This window comes from Phacochoerus africanus, chromosome 10 (assembly GCF_016906955.1).
Source record: "Phacochoerus africanus isolate WHEZ1 chromosome 10, ROS_Pafr_v1, whole genome shotgun sequence".
In the NCBI taxonomy this organism is placed as follows: domain Eukaryota; kingdom Metazoa; phylum Chordata; class Mammalia; order Artiodactyla; family Suidae; genus Phacochoerus; species Phacochoerus africanus.
The window spans coordinates 29429242-29450607 of record NC_062553.1 but is presented as its reverse complement, the minus strand read 5'-3'; the positions used below and the strand labels follow the sequence as shown (position 1 = coordinate 29450607).

At 44.3% G+C, this 21366-nt stretch overlaps 1 protein-coding gene across 4 annotated transcripts in view; it reads right to left on the bottom strand.

Moving 5' to 3' along the window:
• Window positions 1–21366, bottom strand: part of TBC1D1 (TBC1 domain family member 1) — a 220152-nt gene that overhangs the window by 88652 nt on the left and 110134 nt on the right. For all 4 annotated transcript variants that reach the window (XM_047798075.1, XM_047798076.1, XM_047798077.1 and 1 more), the window contains 6 exons: window positions 18218–18673; window positions 16196–16285; window positions 13785–13889; window positions 12458–12590; window positions 8268–8359; window positions 593–703 (listed from right to left, as the gene is read on the bottom strand). In XM_047798075.1, coding sequence (XP_047654031.1) covers window positions 593–703; window positions 8268–8359; window positions 12458–12590; window positions 13785–13889; window positions 16196–16285; window positions 18218–18673 — 987 coding nt within the window. The remainder of the gene's footprint in view (window positions 1–592; window positions 704–8267; window positions 8360–12457; window positions 12591–13784; window positions 13890–16195; window positions 16286–18217; window positions 18674–21366) is intronic.

Genomic DNA, 21366 nt, shown 5'->3' with positions numbered 1-21366 from the left:
GCAGGCTACCCCAGCCTCTGACACAGCACCCCTTGCACAGAAAAGCGAAACCAAGCTGTGAACAGAGAGGATGGGAGCTGACACTACTGCCAACATGCAAAGTGGAATTAATGGAAGCTCTATATCTGAACAGCCCATAAACCAGGCTAACGATATAAGTGATTTGTCAGTAGTGCTTATCTTCTGTTCACACTGCATTTTCTTTACACAGAACTTCCAGGCATCTTATGTAATTCTAGAGGCGGCTGTCCAATGTCACTCCCATTTCATCAGGGAGAAAGATGAGGATAAGTAACAGACATTACTAACTCATGCAGGTCAAGTAACTTGTCTTGGTAGCATCTGCTCGTAAACTTCGTCCTTGACGCTCTACGCCAGTCCCCCGGTCAGAGCGACACCGTGCCTCACTGCAATGCGCACAAACTTCCCTCACCTTCCAATCACAGTCTAAATATTCCCCAATCTTCTCTACAGGTGTAAAAAGTGGAAATAAAATAACGGGAGAAAAAGAGGGTTCAAAGCTCCAGAAAATCCTCAAAACTCTGTTTCACACAGTGTCCTGGCAAAATTTTAAGACAGAAAAATGCCATACCTGCTTTATCTCCCCAATATGGACATGAACTTTTTGTTTCTCTTCATATAAACATCTCAAGAAAGAAATAATCAATTCATTCTCTCGCTGCTCATTTCTTGGTCTCAATTTCTTAAAGAAAAAAAAAAAAGAATATATAACATTAATTTTTAACAGTCACCAAAACTGGTAAACCATCCCTTTGAAAATGCTTACAGCTTCCATTCACCAGCTAGTGTTCTTACCCAATCATCTCACTAGGGGGCACCAAAGATCCTAAAAGTGGAGATAATTTTTTAAAAGAAACAGAAGAACGGGGCCAGTGGGCCAAATGTAGATTTTGACCTGTGATGTCCTTATACCTAAAATAAAGATTTCACATCAGATAAAGACCTAGTCAAAATATTAAGTCAACAGTCTTGAAAACATAAGAAAAGGACAAAATCTGTGTAAACACCCGGAGGTCAAGGGCCATAATGGCTACACACATATAAGCTCTTATGGTTACGGGAACTGGAAAGGAAAACAGCAACTGGATCCAAGGTCACGATTCCTTCCACATGTCTGTCATAAAGCACTTTCTGGAAGCCCCGCAAGGCACGCACTTGCTCACAAAACTTCATAGCACGGACTTAATTTCTTTTTATTTCTTTTTTTAAAAAAATTCTTTGTATGCCTTTTATTTTTCCAGGCAAGGCAGTGACAAAGCACACTGGACTAGAAATCAGGTCAAGCAGGTTCAAGGTGCTGCCTAGAAGTGTGATCAAATCATTCAATCTTCGCTTCTCCATCTGCTCAAATGAAAATTACACACGGTATCTACTGCGAGGTCTCCTCCGCCTCCCAAATTCTTTAAAGGTAAAATACCATTTCATTTTTAGAAGACCATCTAATTTAATGTATTTAATCATTTTCCCTGAGTATGAAGAAAACAAAACTGAATTACTCTGGAGATACACAAAGCTTCTAGTCTACACATTTTAGAAACATGTTTGTATAATGACAACGATCCATTGCCCTGCTCCTCATCTCACCCTACTCCAAAGCTCTAGCCTGCCCTTTAAAACAAAGTCACGGTGTAATAAATGGATCAACTGCACAAGCATCTGAGTGTGGGTCGAAGCAGCTCTCAGCTGCCCAGCTAATAACTAAGGACCGATTTTACTCTCCATGTCACAGGCTGTAGAAGCAGAGGTAACGCTAACCCAGACCTTCTAACAGTCCCTCTTTGGCAGAGATCATTTGAAAGGATAAGTTGTTCCTGTTACTCAAGGAAATAATGGTAAATGATTAGAAGTTGTTTTCAGGGAGGACTTCCTGTTCTTTCACCTTTCAGATTTAAGGATTAAAATATTTGAAAGGTTAGAACAGATGCTCTCAATCTGGATGCCAAGCCATGAACCCTGATGGTATACATTTTTCACATGTTTTATGCAACAAGCAGATTTCTCCAGAGAAAGGTCCCATCGGGTCTTCAAAAAAGGAAAGTGGTAGTCGTGTCCCACAACCCACCTTTCACTCTGCCGACCTCAGGAAGTTATGCAGATATGCTGAATACGCTGGGCCCAAAGCCCAGGAGGCCACAGGAACTCTCACCCACTGCCGGTGGGAACGTGAAGTGGTACAGCCACTGGGGGAGCCAGTTTGGCAGCTTCTTACAAAACCAATCATGCTCCCAGGATGTGATCCGGCAAGCGCACTGCTCTGTACTCACCCAAATGAGCTGAAAATACATGACCATACAAAAGCCTGCACAAGAATGTGTACAGCAGCTTTATTCCTAGTTGCCAAAACTCAGAAGCAACCCGAAGTCCTTCGACAGGTGAATAGATAAACCGTGGTATATGCAATGAAATATTACTCAGTACTAAAAGGGAATGAGCTAGCAAACCATAAAAAGACATGGGGGAACCTCAGACACATGTTGTTAAGGGAAAGAAGCCAATGTGAAAAGGGTACATACTATATGATTCCAATTATATGAAGTCCTGGAAAAATAAAACTATCGGGACAGTATGGCTGCCTGGAGTTGGGGGTTGGGGAGAGTGAGGGGGAGCACAGAGGAGTTTTAGGGGAGGGAAACGATTCTGTATGCTACCAGAATGGTGAATAGCTGCCATTAAACACTTATCAGAACCCACACAATGTACGCCACCAAGTTACCTCTAATGGAAACCACAGACTTCAGTTACTAAAAATGCATCAATATTAACTTATCAATTTTAATAATGGTACACACTAAAATGACACATTGATGGAGAAAACTGGCTTGGGGGAGGGGGTGGAATATGAGAAGTTCTATGGGAACTCTCTGCAGCTCCACCCACTTTTTCTGTAAAACTAAAACTACTCTAAAAAATAAGTCTTTTTTTTTTTTTTTTTAAGTCCAGGAAAGAAGAGTAGACAAGAATTACGAAGTCTCTGAGCAGGCACCCAAGAACGGCCCCTTTCTTACTTCTCCTACTCTTTAATTAAACCTTGAGCTGCTCTCACATGAAAATCTCTATTTTTCCTAGAGAAAGTCTTCACAATCACTACTTCAAAATGTAAAAAAAAAAAAAAAGAAAAAAAAGGCGTTCCCATCATGGCACAGTGGAAACGAATCCAACTAGGAACCATGAGGTTGTGGGTTCGATCCCTGGCCTCACTCAGTGGGTTAAGGATCCAGTGTTGCCGTGAGCTGTGGTGTGGGTCGCAGATGTGGCTCGGATCCTGCATTGCTGTGGCTGAGGTGTAGGCCGGCAGCTACAGCTCCGACTGGACCCCTAGCCTGGGAACCTCCATATGTTGCAGGTTCGACCCTAAAAAGCAAAAAAAAAAAAAAAAAAAGCTAAGAACGCAGTAATAAGAGAGACATTATTAATACTTATCCTCAATATACACAAGAAAGAAACTACAAATGGACAGAAAATGAGACTAAACTGAGCACAAAGTACTGCCACAGCAGCTGCCCAAACCCTGCATCACGGAGCTCATTAAACATCATAGAGGAAAGTCAGTGAAGCTGAGAAGGCCATGTCTGTGGTGTCACACAGGTCAAGAAATAAGCCCATGCTTAAAATAACTAAAACAGGAGTTCCGGTCGTGGCGCAGTGGTTAACGAATCCGACTAGGAACCATGAGGTTTCAGGTTTGATCCCTGGCCTTGCTCAGTGGGTTAAGGATCTGGCGTTGCCATGAGCTGTGGTGTAGGTCACAGACGCAGCTCGGATCCAGAGTTGCTGTGGCTCTGGCGTAGGCCGGCGGCTGCAGCTCCAATTCGACCCCTAGCCTGGGAACCTCCATATGCCACAGGAGCAGCCCTAGAAAAGACAAAAACAAAAAACAAAAAAAAAAACAATTAAAACATGACTAGGGGGCTAAGCTTTTACTGAGAGAAAATGATTATCAAGGTGTCATCCCCTTAATGCCCCCCATGGGACCTCACCGTGCCGCAGTGGGGCACATCATTATGCCTAAAGGTGATTTAATTTTATGAACATTCATGAGTCAAAGAGCAAAGTCTGAGGGGAACAACAGGGAATCAAGTTGGAGCCTATCTCTTTGCAGTCAAAATTAAGCTGCTTCTCAAAGTTACCCTACAGTGTAAGGAGTCAGGATGGTGGGCGCCTGGGGCCAGTACCGAGGGGGGGGGGTTTCAGCGGCTGGAAATGCTCTATTTCCCAATCTGGGGGCTGCTGCACAGGTGGATTCATCTTATAAAAATTCACTGAAATACAGCCCACATTTTACAGTAACTATTAATAGACTATAACCTTTAAAAATTGCGAATCACCACACGGTATACCTGAAACTTACGTAAGATTATGAATCAATTATTCTTCAAAATTTTTTTTATTTCATTGAACTATACACCACTCATTTGAGCACTTTTCTATAGTTATATTTTGTTCTTAAAAAATAACAATATAATACAGTTAACTGCCTGTTAAGGTAACAGAGCCAATTTTGTTACAAGTTTCTTAACTTCATTTCTACGGGGGGGGGGGGGGGGGGGGACTAGAAATTGGTTGTAAAAGCAATTCAAAAATCAATTTCCAGGAGTTCGCTTGGGGCACAACAGGTTAAGTATCTGGCATTGACACTGTGGCAGCTCAGGTCACTGCTGTGCTGCAGGTTCAATCCTTCGTCCAGGAACTTCCATGTACCAAGGACACAGCCAAAAAAAAGGAGTTCCCGTTGTGGCTCAGTGGTTAACGAATCCGACTAGGAATCATGAGGTTGCGGGTTTGATCCCTGGCCTTGCTCAGTAGGTTAAGGATCCGGTGTGCCATGAGCTGTGGTGTGGGTTGCAGACGCAGCTCAGATCCCAAACTGCTGTGGCTGTGGTGTAAGCCAGTGGCTACAGCTCCAGTTCAACCCCTAGCCTGGGAACCTCCATGTGCTGCAGGAGCAGCCCAAGAAATGGCAAAAAAAAAATTATAATGAAAAATTATAAGAAATCACTTTAAGACCACAGAAAATCCAATCAAGTTGATATATATTCTGCACAAGGTAAAAACAAAGTTCTTCCAGTAATCTTTAACTTGTGAAGTCATTTTATTTAATCCATTATTAACATCCACTGAGTATAAATCTACTTGACTTAGTTACTGAGTATGAATTAAGTCATTCCCTGAAATACACTCATTCAGATGAAGAGAATTTGGCTTTGAGACATTTTCTTTACTAGCCCTACTGGGCTTGAAAGCAATTTCTCCCCCTGAGGACAACCGATGTGCACTCAGCCAGCAGGGGGCAGCATGAGGAGCCAGCCAGACCCTGCCAGAAGGGGTCACCACCTCCTACGCCCACTTAGATACGTTTGCAAGTTGTACATTTCAAAGAGATCATAAATTAAAAAGTGACTTTATAGTGTCATGAGTCCTTGTAGAAAGAGAAGGGTCAGGATACTCACATACCCACCTGGCACCAAGTTCTCTCAGAGCTCAAAGTCAAAGCCGGCTTGCTGGCAGCAGTGATAACCCCCAGCATCATTTGCATAGTAATTCATGATTTCTTTTTCTTTATGCTTCTGTTTGGGCTGCATTTTCTTTTTGCAGGAAACATTTATAAAACACTGAATATGTATGCTTTAATAACGATTTAAGTAATCACATACTTACTATTAATTTCAATAGTAAGTACACCTGCTTTATAAAAATTTGCCCTTAGAGGAGTTCCCGTCGTGGCTCAGTGGTTAACGAATCTGACTAGGAACCATGAGCGGGTTCGATCCCTGGCCTTGCTCAGTGGGTTAAGGATCCGGCGTTGCCATGAGCTGTGGTGTGGGTTGCAGACATGGCTTGGATCCCATGTTGCTGTGGCTGTGGTGTAGGCCGGTGGCTACAGCTCCAATTAGACCCCTACCTAGCCTGGGAACCTCCATATGCCACGGGAGCGGCCTTAGAAAAGGCAAAAAGACCAAAAAAAAAAAAAATTGCCCTTAAGAGAATTCCTCAGAAGCAAATTATTCTCCAGAAAAAGCTGTACAAAGGAAAATATTAACCATTCTATTCATAAGAGGTCTCACAACACTGCAAAGCCATATTTTTCCTTATGATCTTTCTGAAAAGCATGATTTTCAAACACATTAGCAAGCACTACAACTTAAGAAACTTAGTGACTTGGTTTATATTTTATATATATTTTATAAACCAAGTATGGTCATTGAGGAAATAATTTAACAAGACTACCAATAAGCCATCAGAAGAAGAGAACTATGTCAAATTTGTATTATTCAAAGAAGAGCCACATTTACAATGATGGAAGACAAACTGGCTTTTCAAAGCCAGTGAACAAAATTACAGAGCCTACTCTAACACACGTGGGGGCGCCCTAGGATATTAACTGAATGCAATTTTTTTGTCTTTTTTTAGAGCTGCACCTGTAGCATACGGAGGTTCCGAAGCTAGGGGTCAAATAGGAGCTGTAGCTGCTGGCCTACACCACAGCCTCAGCCACTCGAGATTTGAACCACGTCTGCAACCTACACCACAACTCACGGCAATGCCAGATCCTCAACCCACTGAGCAAGGCCAGGGATGGAACCTGTGTCCTCGTGGATGCTAATCAGATTTGTTTCCACTGAGCCACAATGGAAACTCCTGAACGCATGCTTTTAAGCAAACTTTTGTCACTGAATTTTCTCTGAAAAGTCTCTTGGCCATAATGTATTGAGTGTCTCAAACTTGCATGCATCATGGAGAGTCTCCAAATCGCATCCATCAGGAACTTGTCATTGCTGCAGAAGAATATCTGGGGTATTATCCACCCTGATTTATCACACTGTTTGGGGGAAAGCTACACAGTGCGGTCTAAGTAAAAAAGAAGAGAAACTCACATTAGGGGAGGAATGTGCCTCTTCTATGCTTTCTAGAAAGATGTTCCCCAAAGTGACTCGAGAGCACTAAAACAGCAAAGTGGGCCAGCATCAGATGAAAAGGGCCCCATTATAAACGCACTAACAATCAGATTGAAGCAAACTGTCCGTCCATTTAGGAATTCCAAGTACAAATTACATTAACTTTGTCAGAGTACCGTGTACTTAGAATCTAAAGATCCTGAAAGAAAAAAACAAAGCAGTGTCTCTCAAGTCAGTGTGTCTCAAGTCGATGCAGAAGAAAACAAGAAAATTTAAAGGCAATTGGAAATTGTCAAAGTTACATTCTAAGCTATTTTTGAAATCTAAAATAAATCTTCCTATGCTTTCCTCCTACAAACATACGCAATCCTACTGCAGAAGATCAAGGGAAAGAGAACTCTAAAATGTGACCAAAAAGAAAAAGACGACTCCTTACTTACTCGCTCTTAACTGAAACCAGATCATCTGTCTACAGCCTCTCCCTCAGTGAGGAGGAGAGAGAACATATCATCTAGACTCGCTGGCCTCCTTGCTTTGTTTCAGGACCCCTCTATTTGCAGAACCCCGGCCACTGTCCTCCCCACGAAAGAGATTTACGCTTTCTTCTGATATGCTCTCCTCCCTAGAAAACTGCCACGAAACCACAGAAAATGCCCTCGGCTACCGCAGACCTGAAATTTTTGATGAGCTCATTAAAGATTCATAATGAACAGACTGCAGGCATGCCAGCACACACGGCGGGGTCTCCCCGAGATACCCGCATCTCAACGCAAGGATGAGAGCAAGTTTCCAGGTTTAACCCAGGAGTCTGGCTTTTGTTTTGTACTTTCTTTTTATGTTTAGGTTTGATGTATAATATATTAGGGAAGATCATCTAAACTCAGTTTTAAATTTGGAAAAAAAAAGAGAGAGAGAGAGAGAGAAAGAGAGAGGAAGAACAATTATGTTCAATTTCATGTATGAAATGTTATATCCTTAAGACTCCCACAGGCAGGGCTGAAACCCCGAGCAGGCAGATGGGCAGGCAGAGCTGGTGGCCTCCAGGGAGACCCCTGTCTCCTGGCCTGAGGCTCTCTCCACTTTATAATTCCCTTTCTCTCATTCTTTCAGGGAAGGCTCCGCTGCTTCAGTTCTTTTCACATGAAAACCAAACCCTGATAGGAATCTGCAGGTCTGACCTGGCTCCCATCCTCAGGCTGTTAAAGCTTAAACCAAGAGGAACTTGGGGCCACTTCCTCAGGCCCTGGCGGGTCTACTTGGCTGTTTTGCTTTCTTTTTTTTTAATCAATAACATTTCACAGAGAAGCCGCCTGCCTTTTCTTTCCTTCTGGAAATTAAAAACCAGGACTGTACCTGAACCTCCTCAAAAATAGTCGCTTGCTCCTGATTAGTTAATGTTGTCAGGTGCTTCTGCAGTTCTAGTTTGGTTTTGGAAGAATTCATTCCTATTAAGGAAAAAAAAGAGAGAGACATGAAAACAGTCAGTGGACAGAGTGAGCCCCTTCCGTTACTCACTCCCTCTTCTGCTTACCCACCACCCTCCTCAGGCTTTTGAGGTTTTATGGAAATTCTAATCGATAATTACGTCGGTGATGACGACAGTGGCAGCGGGGAATGTTTGCTGATTGTGCCCTCACATGCTAGGCACTGACTTATACATCAGGCCTCTATCATTTCATTTAATGCTCAGAACAATCTGATGAAGAGGATTTGATTAGCCCCATTTTACAGTCCAGGAAACTGAGACCCAGCGAGCTCACTGAATGTCCAAAGACCACCACACTGGACTCCACCTCAGCTCTGTGGGGTTCCCAAATGCCTTTTCTTCCACCACTGCTCCATGTTAAAATGCCTCACACAATCAGAACACTGTCCTCAGAAAACAAATTCTTGGGAGTGTGTGTTGGTTTTGGTCGTGTCTGTGGCATGCAGAATTTCCTGGGCCAGGGATGGAACCCATGCCACAGCAATGGCCTGAGCCATAGCAGGGACAACACTGGATCCTTAACTGCTAAGCCCCCAGGGACCTCCTCTCGGGAGTATTCATATGTAAACTAGACAACTTTACTTAAGAAAAAACAACTCCTACTCCATTTTCTCTTGCACGTTTGGATTTTTCACATAAAAGTGACTTGTGTGACAACTTTCCTTTTCCCACCACATGCTTATGAACAGTCTGAAGACCATTCGGAGTTTTGCCTTTTTGTTTTGCCTTTTCTTGGTGCCAGAGATAAATGTTACACATGATGAGAAGATTTGGGATGAAAGAATTTGCTGACCTAACTATCACGGGAAAAAACTGCTACTAATTACTTGTATTCCAAGGACAGTCCTGTCCCCACCCACCTGCTACCCTGTCTCCTCCTCTGGAGGATGAGCCCATGGCCAGGGGCTTGGCAAAGGCTCTAAGCCAGACTTTTGTCTACATAACTAAGGAGAGCCGAAAGGGACACCTCTCAAATCTAGAACAGGGACTTGGAAATCATTCCCCTCTGTTTTACAGCTGAGTTTGCTGAGGTCAGAGAAACCCGGAGACTGACAGGTCTGAAGGCCAGTCAGTAGCCAAGCCTGCCCCACAGCCCAACTGAACCCCAAGCCTGGGACCCTCCATATGTAAGAGTTCGGCCCTAAAAAGACAAAAAAAAAAAAAAAAAGAGGCGGTCCTCCAACAGGGCACCTGCTCCCCACCTCCCCACCGGGCACCCTCCACACGGCTTCTTACCACCTTCAGCCATGCCTGGGTAGTTTCTGCAGCAAGAAGGCAGCACTCCCCACGTGATGCCACACGGCTTCATTTTACAGGGGCGAAGGGAGGCAAGGAACCAGGCAGAGAAAGGGAACCGGAGTTCAGGGTCTTCCCAGACTAAGTCCCTGCAGCCACAGTGAGGGAGCCTGCCTTCATGCAGGTGGCTGAAAAGGCTCTTACTATAAAAGGAGCTCTGATGATGGCTCTGCTTTGCCAGAGGCACATTTACTTAGAAAAGGAAACCTCAGGTGTTTTTTTTTTCTTTCTAGTGAAAGTAGAATTCATTCCAGGAATTCCCAAAATGCTCCTCTAAACTTTAAAATAAGCAAAATGCTATCTATATAAATACTAGCAGTCGTCCATGCTTCAGATTCAGCACAGCTGCACCTCTCACATGTCCGGAGAGCACTTTAGAGGGGAGTGTCCACCGCCGCCCACCCGGACAGCATATTTTCTCTATTTTATAGTTTCCAGAGCATACGTCGCTACATCAATTGGTCGAGAAAAACAATCTTGGAGTTCCCATTGTGGTTCAGCCATAACAAACCTGACTAGTATCCATGAGCATGCAGGTTTGATCCCTGGCCTCGCTCAGTGGGTTAAGGATCTGATGTTGCCATGAGCTGTGGTGTAGGTCGCAGATGAGGCTTGGACGCCGCATTGCTGTGGCTGTGGTGTAGGCCAGCAGCTGTAGCTCCAGTTTGACCCCTTGCCTGGGAACTTCCATATGCTGTGGGTGCGCTTCCCCCCCCCCCATTTTGCAAAAAAAAAAAAAAGAAGAAGAAGAAGAAGAAACAAACAGACAAACACAATCTTTTAAGTCTATCTTTTCGTGGCCATAGCATTGGTCCTCTCCACAGTTTATGGAGTTCTTGGCCAGATCAGAACTTTCTATCAGAACTACTCTTATGGGACCATATAACAAGCTGTAAGAAACCACTTCATCTATCCAGAGAAAACCACGACTCGCAAAGACACATGTACTCCAATGTTCATTGCAGCACTATTTACAATAGCCAAGACATGGAAACAACCTAAACATCCATCGACAGAGGAGTGGATCAAGAAGATGTGGTACATATACACAATGGAATATTACTCAGCCATTAAAAAGAACGAAATACCAGCATTTTCAGCAACATGGATGGACCTAGAAACTATCATGCTAAGTGAAGTCAGCCATACAATGAGACACCAACATCAAATGCTTTCACTGACATGTGGAATCTGAAAAAAGGACAGACTGAACTTCTTTGCAGAACAGATACTGACTCACAGACATTGAAAAACTTGTGGTCTCCGGAGGAGATAGTCTGGGGGGTAGGGGGATCTGCTTGGGCTATGGGATGGAAATCCTGTGAAATCAGATTGTTACGATCATTATACAACTACAGATGTGATAAATTCATTTGAGTAATAAAAAAAAAAGAAAGAAAGAAACCACTTCATTTAGGGATGCAATACGGCAAAAAGCAAGAACCTCAAACTGCTCATAAAAGAATCAGCATCTCCTCTATTAAGGAAGGCTCTAATGATGCGCCATCTCTATTTTAGAAATGCGTCCCATCAAGTAAGCAAAACATACCCTCACCAGCCTTCTAACAGTGCTATTTAATGGAGGTTTTTACATTAGCATAGCTTTCTGCTTTGCTTAGATTTTTATCAGGTAAAAAGATGAATGAGATGATAATTCCAAAACTACAGCAGTAAAATCCCCACCACGATTAAACTTTTCAGCTATAGCTTTCTGAAAGCTAAGCCAGACCAAAGAAAAATTCATCAAAGGGAACTCTGGACCGCTTCCAGTTTCTGTAGATCATGATCTGCTTTATCTTCAAGGCCAAAGTCATTGTTGGCTTCTTAATAGGCTCATAAGGGACATTTCCGTCATCGTTTACCTTATCTTGACAACCACTGAGGGAAGGGTTAGCGATCCTCTCAGATGGGATCTCCTGTTAAAGCACAACTTTTCTTGTTCCCAGATACATTTTGTATGACGTCAGCAAAGAGTAACAACTAGAAAAACACGGTTGAAAGTGCTGATCATTTTGATTCATTTTAAAGAGCTCAAGAATGCCAGCAAATGAACTTTCTAATACCTTAAGAGGATGCCCGTGTTAAAAAGGGACATCAGACACCACTTCTTACTCCTCAGGGAGGCTATCATCCCAAAAAAAACCCAGAAAGTAGGGGGTTTGCACTTACCCCTCAAAGGAGCAAATAATCCCTTTTCCTCCCACAAAGTAGTGAGGATTAAATGGATGATTAATACATGTAAAAGAAAACAGTACAATGCCAGGACTATCTTAAATATTCAGTCAACCTTACCTGCAAATCTTAGCATTTACTGCAGTTTCTCCCTAAGCCCAACTGTAGTCCATACTCACAGCACCACTTCCTTAGCGCTTCCTCATGGGCGCCTCGACTGCGACCTGCATTCTGGCCACTCCCCTCCACTAAAACCGCTCTGGCAGAGGTTTTCCACGACCTTCTAATCAATTCACCCCGTGGGAATTCTTAGATCTTATCTTACTAGACCTCGGCAGAGCAGCGCCCATGACTGACCACTCATACCACTCCGGTCCTGTGCCCTCTGAGTCCCTAACTCCTCCACTACCCACAGAGCCCCGTGGAGAGGAGACCGAAGAAGGGAGCACCCAGCACAAACCTGGCATGCAGCAGACATTCACCTACAATCCCTGTAACTACCACAAGCCCCTGTGAGGTAGGACCGTCCAACAAATCTGCCTGGGACCCTTGACTCCCACCATGTCACAGACTGCAGGGCCCTGCTCACCCTCGATCCGCTCGCAGAGCTTGTGCAGGCTCTGCAGGGGGCAGCCCTCACACAGCTGGGCCGGCGCCTTGGCCGTCTGCTGCACTGCGGCCACCGTGAAGGCCTGCTTCAAGGTCATCATAATCTCATCAACCTGATCAAAAAGAAGAGACAGTAAAACGTCCATTTAAAATGAGTTGGGCAGGACTTCCCATTGTGGTGAAGCGCAAACGAATCCGACTAAGAACCATGAGGTTGCAGGTTCGATCCCTGGCGTTGCTCAGTGGGTTAGGGATCTGGCATTGCCATGAGCTGTGGTGGAGGTCGCAGATGAGGCTCCAAACCTGTGTGGCTGTGGCTGTGGCACAGGCCAACAGTCACAGCTCTCACTGGACCCCTAGCCTGGGAACCTCCAAGTGCTTTGGATGAGGCCCTAAAAAGCAAAAATAAATAAATAAATAATAAATGAGCTGGGCAGATGGGAGTTCCTGTTGTGGCTCAGCAGGTTAACGAACCCGACTAGGATCCACGAGGGCATGGGTTCAATCCCTGGCCTCACTCAGTGGGTTAAGGATCTGGTGTTGCCATGAGCTGTGGTGTAGGTCACAGACACAGCTCGGATTCCAAGTTACCGTGGCTCTGGCACACACCGGCAGTTACAGCTCTGATTGGACCCCAAGCCAGGGAACCCCATATGCCGTGGGTGCAGCCTTAAAAAAAAGACAAAAAATAATTAAAATGAGCTGGGCAGAGATTTCAGGATGCTGTGGAAAGACTCAGTACTTTAAGATTCTTCAGGACTACTAGTCACAGGTAAATGAATAATAACCATAATAACTGCTAAGATTACATACAGTCAGAAACACTACAAAAGCTCAAAGCTCTTCAAGGAGATAAAGTAAAAACTAGATGTAAATTAAATACTGAGCGAAAACCAACTCTTCTGATCAAAAGTTCAAAATGACATTTTTATAAAGCCAAAGCAAGAGTTCCCTGGTGGCTCAGCGAGGTGGGGATCTGGCATTATCACTGCGGCAGCATGAGTTTGATCCCTGGCCCAGGAACTTCCACATGCCATAGGAACAGCCCCAAAATAATAAACCAACAAATTAATAAATGAAAACTCTAATGCACAGGGTGAAAGTGAGCAGGCCTTTAAGAACAATGAAAATTGAAAATGCATATTCAAGTCAGGTGTATACCAGCTAGTGAGAAAACAGTCATGAATGAATAATTAAAGCCAAATAAGGTCAATGAGGCCGCATAGTTTTGCTTCAGAAAGAAATCAGGGAGGTTGAAATCCCCTGCAAAGGAGACTTCAAGGTAAGAACTGCTCTTTCTCACTCACCAGAGCTTCATTCGTGCACTGAAACACATAGCAGACGAAATGAAAGCCTCCAGCTCCCGAGGACTCTCGGCAGATGAACCCAAAGTGGTCCACGTGTCTAATACCCTGTTGAAGGCAGGGAGGAGAGGAAGGGACAGTGAGTTGTACCCAGAAGAGGCACCACTGCCAGAAATACAACCTAAGGTTTATACTGCACAATTTTAAAAGACACTATAAGAGTATTATTTTCTCAGATATTTTAAATACCTAAAAATGTCTCTCAGATATGAAGTTCTACTAAAATGTTACTCTGATTATCCCCACAATAAGAGAAGTAGGAACTGAAAACTGGAGTTTTCTTTTCTTTTTCTTTGGTCTTTTTAGGGCCTCACCCACAACACATGGAGGGTCCCAGGCTCGGGATCAAAGCAGAGCTACAGCTGCCGGCCTACACTACAGCCACAGCAACACGGGATCCGAGCCACATCTGCGACCTACACCACAGTTCACCGCAATGCTGGATCCTTAACCCACTCACTGATCGAGGCCAGGGATCGGACTCGCCATCTTCACGGATACTAGTCAGTTTGATAACGTGCTGAGCCATAACGGGAACTCCCCAAACTGAAGTTTTTAATGCTCATTTTAATAATAAAAGGAAGTGGAGAAAAGCTGACACAGAAAAATTACAACTTCTCTTGGGTCTTAAGGAATAAGACGAGAGACTAATGAAGAAACACAACTGTACACACACATGAGCACACATGCACAAACACACAAACACATGTAGACATAAAAGTTAAAGGAAAGTTTTAAGACATCTGTACTCTTAAAATAACAGAGAAATAAATACTGAAGTAAACTAGTGGAAACAATGAGTTAAAAATTCTACACAATAAAGAACAGAGAAGCTTTTAAACATAAGCTATTAAGGCTCAAGCTCTACCATAGTTTCCTAAGAGCTCTTTTTAATAAATGTCAACATGCATACTTGTTTTGAAAGTATCAGCTGAGAGGCACAACAGCAATAGAGATACAGCATCACCCATAAATATTAATGTGCAGTGTCTCCTGAAAACACCAGCACACAGAGATATTAGTGCTGAGAGCCTGAAGGTCAGGTGATCAGGTAAAACGCACCCTTTAAAACAATCACATGAAAAAAGAAAAATACTTAATATTAACATTTCAATAGAAATAGCAGCAAATCAAGATAAAAAGCTGTGGAGAAGCTCAGTTTCAGGACAATTATTTCCCAATAAATGGGCAATCCCTGACATATCCCGGAATCTCCGTCAACATTTCCCAACAGCAAGCTAAGCATATGCTAGAGGATACTCCCCAGGAAAGCAGGATTTGGAAAAAACTTTTCCTTTGTAAATGGTTCCTTATTTGATCTTATTCAGGAACATTATTTTCACCTTTTGGGGAGGAAAATTCCCTGCTGAATCCTTCTGTAGATCATGTTATAATTCAACAAACAATGAGACTTCCATCCTACCTTATTAATGTTGAGAAAATGGAAGTGAGGAAATAAGTCAGACTTTTAAAAAGTAACCAAACAATAATTCAGATTTGCTAGGAAGATCCTGAGTGAAATTGGCGTAGCTCTTTATAACTGACAGATTCTCCAACATCTCTCTATGAAACACACCCAGGAGATGAGCAAGAATGAACTCAAGTAGACACCGTATTCTGAGGAAAACATCCTGAAAGGAGGTCACTATTTATCATGTTTTAAGGAAGAAGAAAGAATGATCATTGGTATTTGAAAAATTATGGGAGTTCCCGTCGTGGCGCAGTGGTTAATGAATCCGACTAGGAACCATGAGGTTGCGGGTTCCATCCCTGCCCTTGCTCAGTGGGTTAACGATCCGGCATTGCCGTGAGCTGTGGTGCAGGTTGCAGACACGGCTCGGATCCCGCGTTGCTGTGGCTCTGGTGTAGGCTGGTGGCTACAGCTCCGATTCGACCCCTAGCCTGGGAACCTCCATATGCCGCGGGAGCGGCCCAAGAAATAGCAGAAAGACAAAAAAAGAAAAATTATGAATTTTTGTAAAGTAGAAACAAGTATCTATTTAAAAATGTACCACTGTGTATATGAATGTACATATAAACATGCACACAGACCCAGACCCACACCCAGACCTCTGGAAAACAGGGCTGCAGAGCATGACCACCAATGACTGAAACAACGAAAAGGAGCCCTACGTGCCCCAGTAGAGTATGGTTGTTAAAAGCAAAAATCTTAATTTCAAAGTTATATTTATATTATGCCTTAATATACAAAAGGAAGAAGAAATACAAGATCACAAATCCGGTACTTAGAAAGCACACATCCTGTGACCTTAACCACTTCTGCTGAATGAGACAGTAGAAGAATTCATTAAAAAATTCAATGGCCACTGAGCTGAAAACACAGCTCCATTTACCTGAGAGCAAAAGGATATCTCCTTAAAATTTTTCTCCAAGGCGATTTTTTTGGTGTCAGGACTGATGAGGTAAACTTCAGACTGACCGATCTGAAAAGACAAAGAAAAAAAGAAACTAGCTTCTCGTGAAGGTTGAATTCAAATTTGCCATACAAACTTTCTCACTTCGTGACCCATGAAAATAAGGAAAAAAGGGGTCAAGCTCCTACAGAATTCTGACCATCTCATGCAGACCACTTCAAGGTTACAATCTATCCTGCAGATCTCGGGGGGCACAGACAACCATCGGTGCGTTCACCTACAGCAGCAGCAGTCTTGGGGTGAGAGGACCAAATATCCAAAAGTTAGCAACAAAGCCTCAGGTTCCCACAGGCTCCAGTTTGCAAGGAACAGAGGTTCCTACGTTAAGTGAATCTCCTAGGAAACAGGAGCTTCTCATTTAAAATTTCCACAACACTTTCTAATGATTAGAAAGGTCTTCCCAAATTATAATTAAAGCAGCCTATCATTTATTAAGTACATACTATGCACTAGGTACTCACTGCTGCTTACCTGACTTTCTGAAGCTAGAGCATTAGCATAAATCAGCGCGTCCTTACAGATCTGGGGCAGAAGAGGACCGTGCTGCAGTGACCATGTTGTTAGGTCCCAGCATCCCTCCCTCACCTGCTGCCCCCTGAACCCAGCCGGCCTCAACAAAACCTCTGCTCGGTGAAAATCACTTCCTCAAAGGAGCCTTCCCTGAGTGCTCAGATGACCTCACAGCATCCTCCCCTCCTGCTCTGCAGCATTTATCACCATTTCAGTGAGACAATCAGCTGTACAGTCAGTTGTTGGTCTCTTCCTGGAATCTAAATTCCACATGGGCAGAGACCACGCTTGTTTTGTTCACTGTTTTGTTCACTGCTATATTTGTAGCATGGTACAAGGGACCCTGAGGACAGCAGTTACACAACAAGTACTTGAAAACAAATGTGCTGAGTAGCTTTCCCAATGGCACCAAGAGGTTGTGGTTGTTTTTTTAAGTATAGATCACAGATGGCAGCACAAGCCCAAGTGCCAAAGTAGCACTTGTTTCAGTGTACAAGGCCAACAATGAAAACCGGGAAAAGCTGACCCCACTTACCCTCTGATGCTACACCGTGATCTTAAACCTGTGTGCCTCCACACAGCTAGCATTCTCACCTCTTGCCATCCACTGCTCTGAGTTAGGCACAGAAATAAGACGCTGCATTTGAGCTAATTGTGCTCTCTCTAGAATGTCCGTCAGCCTTAAGCCAAAGGAGAGATAGAGGAGGCCGAGGAATAATCAGCTCCCTCTATGGTCGAAGGCCAGCTCGCTGCTAGGACGGCTCTGAATCCCCTCAGCTCAGACACAGAGGACTCCCAGGGAGGGCAAGCTGTCCAGAGGGGCCTGGATCAGCAGGGAATCCAGAAGCTGCCATTGCCAGAGACGGCTTCTCTGTCCACGCCTTTTCTGGCATTTGGCTGTCAGTTTACCAAACCGTTTCGAGAAAAAAAGTAAGAAAGCAACTGGCTAAATTAATTAGTTCAGTTTAGGTATAAACTTCAAATGCCATGTTATCCCCAAATCTAGTCATCTGCATTAACAAAGGGTATTTCACAAACTAGTAAAAATAGCAAAGCGAGAGTATTTTCTAAAAAAGGCTACTGAAATATATTACTTAAAATTAATACACATTTTTTTGAAAATGTCTTTGGGGGCCTCTTTACACCTATTAACTGTTCCTTCCACACTGAAAGGGTGTCTTCACAACCACGGGGGAGGAGGTTCAAAATCATACAGGATGTAAGGCAGACTCTCTTTACGTTTCCCCCTGGTGATTCTCCAGGCTAATGGGGACTTGAATAAGGATTTTATCCTAAGCAAAGAAGTATTCAGTAGAAAAACACACAGATTCACACATAAAGCCAAAAGCACTTCATGAAGGATCTCGGCTGGGTAACGCAGATTTCACACGGTTCTGGCGGGGGTTCGCACAGGGCTTGGCAGCATTTTACCGTGAAGAGCATGGTTCGATTTCCCTCAATATCCGTCGGCTGCACAAGACTGTGCCCACTCATCAGGTGGTTCTCGATGTCGTTCTCCTCAAAGGAGCTGAAGAAACTGCTATTCCGCAGGCCAGCATCTTGGAACTCCTTGCGGAAGGCCAAGGAGCGCAGGCCGGGCTGGGAGAAGGACTTGCGCATGGGCCGCGGGCCGGGCTCCCGCTCCCCCGGCGGCCGCGGGGGCGGCAGCACCGACCCGGGTGAGAAGCCGCCGCACACGTGGCTGAAGCCCTCGATGCACTCGTCGATGAGCGCGGGCGGCGCCTTCCTGTGCGCCACGGCCACGCGGCCGCAGAACAGCACCTCGAACTTCTTGGCGAACGTGTCGTCCAGCTCGGACGGGCAGCGCAGCTCCTCCTGGCGGGCGATCTTCCCGGCCTGCCGGATGGAGCTGATGATCTCGGGCACCTGCCGGGAGAGGAGCCAGAGTTACTGGAAGCCCAGTGGCGGGCCCACAGCCCCGCACCTGCCCCGGGGGCCAAAGCCGGGCTCTCACCATCCAGGCGGCCTGACCGAGCTGCTGCACGGACGTGGGACCATGAAAGGAAACATGCCCCTCTCACAGAGACGAGAGGAGGGACAATGCTAATAAGCACCTTTACGCGCCGGGGCTACGCAGGATTCACATGACCAACACCCCACAAGCTTAGGCAACTAGCCCACAGACCCACTGCCACTCATGCCAAGGCAAATCCAGGCTGGCCCCCCCGCTGCAAAGAAAGCCAAAGGTCCTCTCAGAGAAGCTGCCACGCCCCCCCAAATCTGTCCCAGAAACAGATTTTACTGGTTACTCTAGATTTCATGGCAGTGCTTGGCAGTGCATCATCTTCTCCACAAATGATGAAATAAGAATAAGACTGAGATTATCTTGAAAAACATTTCTTCTAATCATAACATCATTTTCTCTAATGAAAACTGCCAGCCTATTCCTCAGTCCTATATTCCATGATACGTGAATGATATCGAGTACAGACCTAGGAAGTTTTAATCATGGAGTAAGCAAACCCATGACAGTATCATTATCACAGCAACACACGGGCTTCTTCCTACTGCGCTTCTAAAGCCTTTGGTTCTTAAAGTCATGATCAAAAGAATGAACAAAAGGGGCTCGTGGGCGGCTGTCAGCCCTACTGCTACACCCTCTCATCATTAGCTTTTGGCAAGATCCTTCACAGGAGCCGCAGACAGAGGCGAATCCTCAACCACAGGAATAAGCATCTGTGTGATCTTCTGTGTGGTGTAAAGCCACGGCACTAAGACAGGCACGCATTCAACTTTCACAAGGAAGGACCTAGCTCTGACCTAGCTCTTGTTATGACCTAACACCCAAAGCCATGTTTTCCTTTTCTCTTTGTAAGAAAATCCAATTTAAGGCCCCAATACCCATAGGCCCCACATCTTTATAACAACATTACAGAAGGAAAAGAAAGCCAAACTCCTTTTCAATTCAGGTCAAAGATCAAGACATACAGTAAAGGGGGGTGGGTTTAGCAGGTTTTTTTTAAAAAACTAAGCCTTATATTCTGTGTTCATAGCATAATCCCCAAATATCCAATGACTCAAAAGATTTTTCCCATTGTGATTTTATATCAGGAGTTCCCGTCGTGGCGCAGTGGTTAACGAATTCGACTAGGAACCATGAGGTTGCGGGTTCGGTCCCTGCCCTTGCTCAGTGGGTTAACGATCCAGCGTGAGCTGTGGTGTAGGTCGCAGACGCGGCTCGGATCCCGCGTTGCTGTGGCTCTGGCGTAGGCCTGTGGCTACAGCTCCGATTGGACCCCTAGCCTGGGAGCCTCCATATGCCACGGAAGCGGCCCAAAGAAATAGCCAAAAAAAAAAAAAAAAAGACAATCTGTGCCATAAAGACTGACATATCCTCTCAAGGTATTTTATCATACAAAGAGTCAAACTACCTTTAGGCATATTTTACACTTTAAAAAATTAATTCCTGAAGCATAAGATCTAAGTGACACTAAGTAAGCCAGAATTTCAACATCAAGGATCCACCAGCAGTGAGAATTTGCCTGGGCTGTAGCTCATTCCTCTACTGAGAAATAGCTATACATCCTATGGAGGCTTAAAAGTTGTTCATCAGTAAGAAGGACAGGACCGAGAGAAGGAAGTAGAAAGTCTAGGTTTCATTCACACCTTTGCCAACCAGTCACTGCAGGACATTTAGCAAATCAGCCTCAGCTACTCTCTCTGAGGAGGAAAAAAATAAATAAAGCTTACAGGATTTTTCAGGTAAAGGCTTTCTCCATGAGGGCAAAGAATGACTTTTTCAAAAATAATAATAATAGTTTATGCAAGTAAAACCCTTGTCGCTTTTCTAAGCAAGTGCATAAAGTTATTTTATCAGGAGTCATGTGAATCTTCCTGATGATTAGCCTCACTCTCTGAACAGAAAATTCAAAGCTTACTCAGTCTTTTGAGGCTTCTTAAAATAACTGATATTTCTATATGCTGGGTCTTCCACTGCATCTGAAGTGAGTAATGGTGCCTTTCATTACATATTAAAGAAAAGAGAAAATGTGTCACATGAATTTACATAGTGACTCAGTGATAAAAGGTACAAACGTAAGTAATACACCAGGTAGAGAACATGACTGTTCCCTTGCTTCACAGGCTCATGTGAGGCTAAAGAGAAGATCATCCTTAGGCAGAGTTGAGCTATGACCACTCATTTCTCCTATATTTTCTTTCTTTATTTATTTTTTGCCTTTGGTCTTTTTAGGGCTGCACCCACAGCATATGGAGGTTCCCAGGCTAGCGGTCAAACTGGAGCTGCAGCTGCCGGCCTACACCACAGCCACAGCCATGTGGGATCTGACCTGTGCCTGAGACCTACACCACAGCTCACGGCAATGCCAGATCCTTAACCCACTGAGTGAGGCCAGGGATCAAACCTGCAACCTCATGGTTACTAGTCGGGTTCATTAACCACTGGGCCATGATGGGAACTCCTGTCCTATAGTTTAATCAGAATCTTAAAAAAGACATGCTTCAGTCAAGACCAGCCCCTCCATCGCTCTGCTTTAGTGAACTATGTGACTGGGGTTAAAAAAATCACAGGGAGTTCCCGTCGTGGCGCAGTGGTTAAC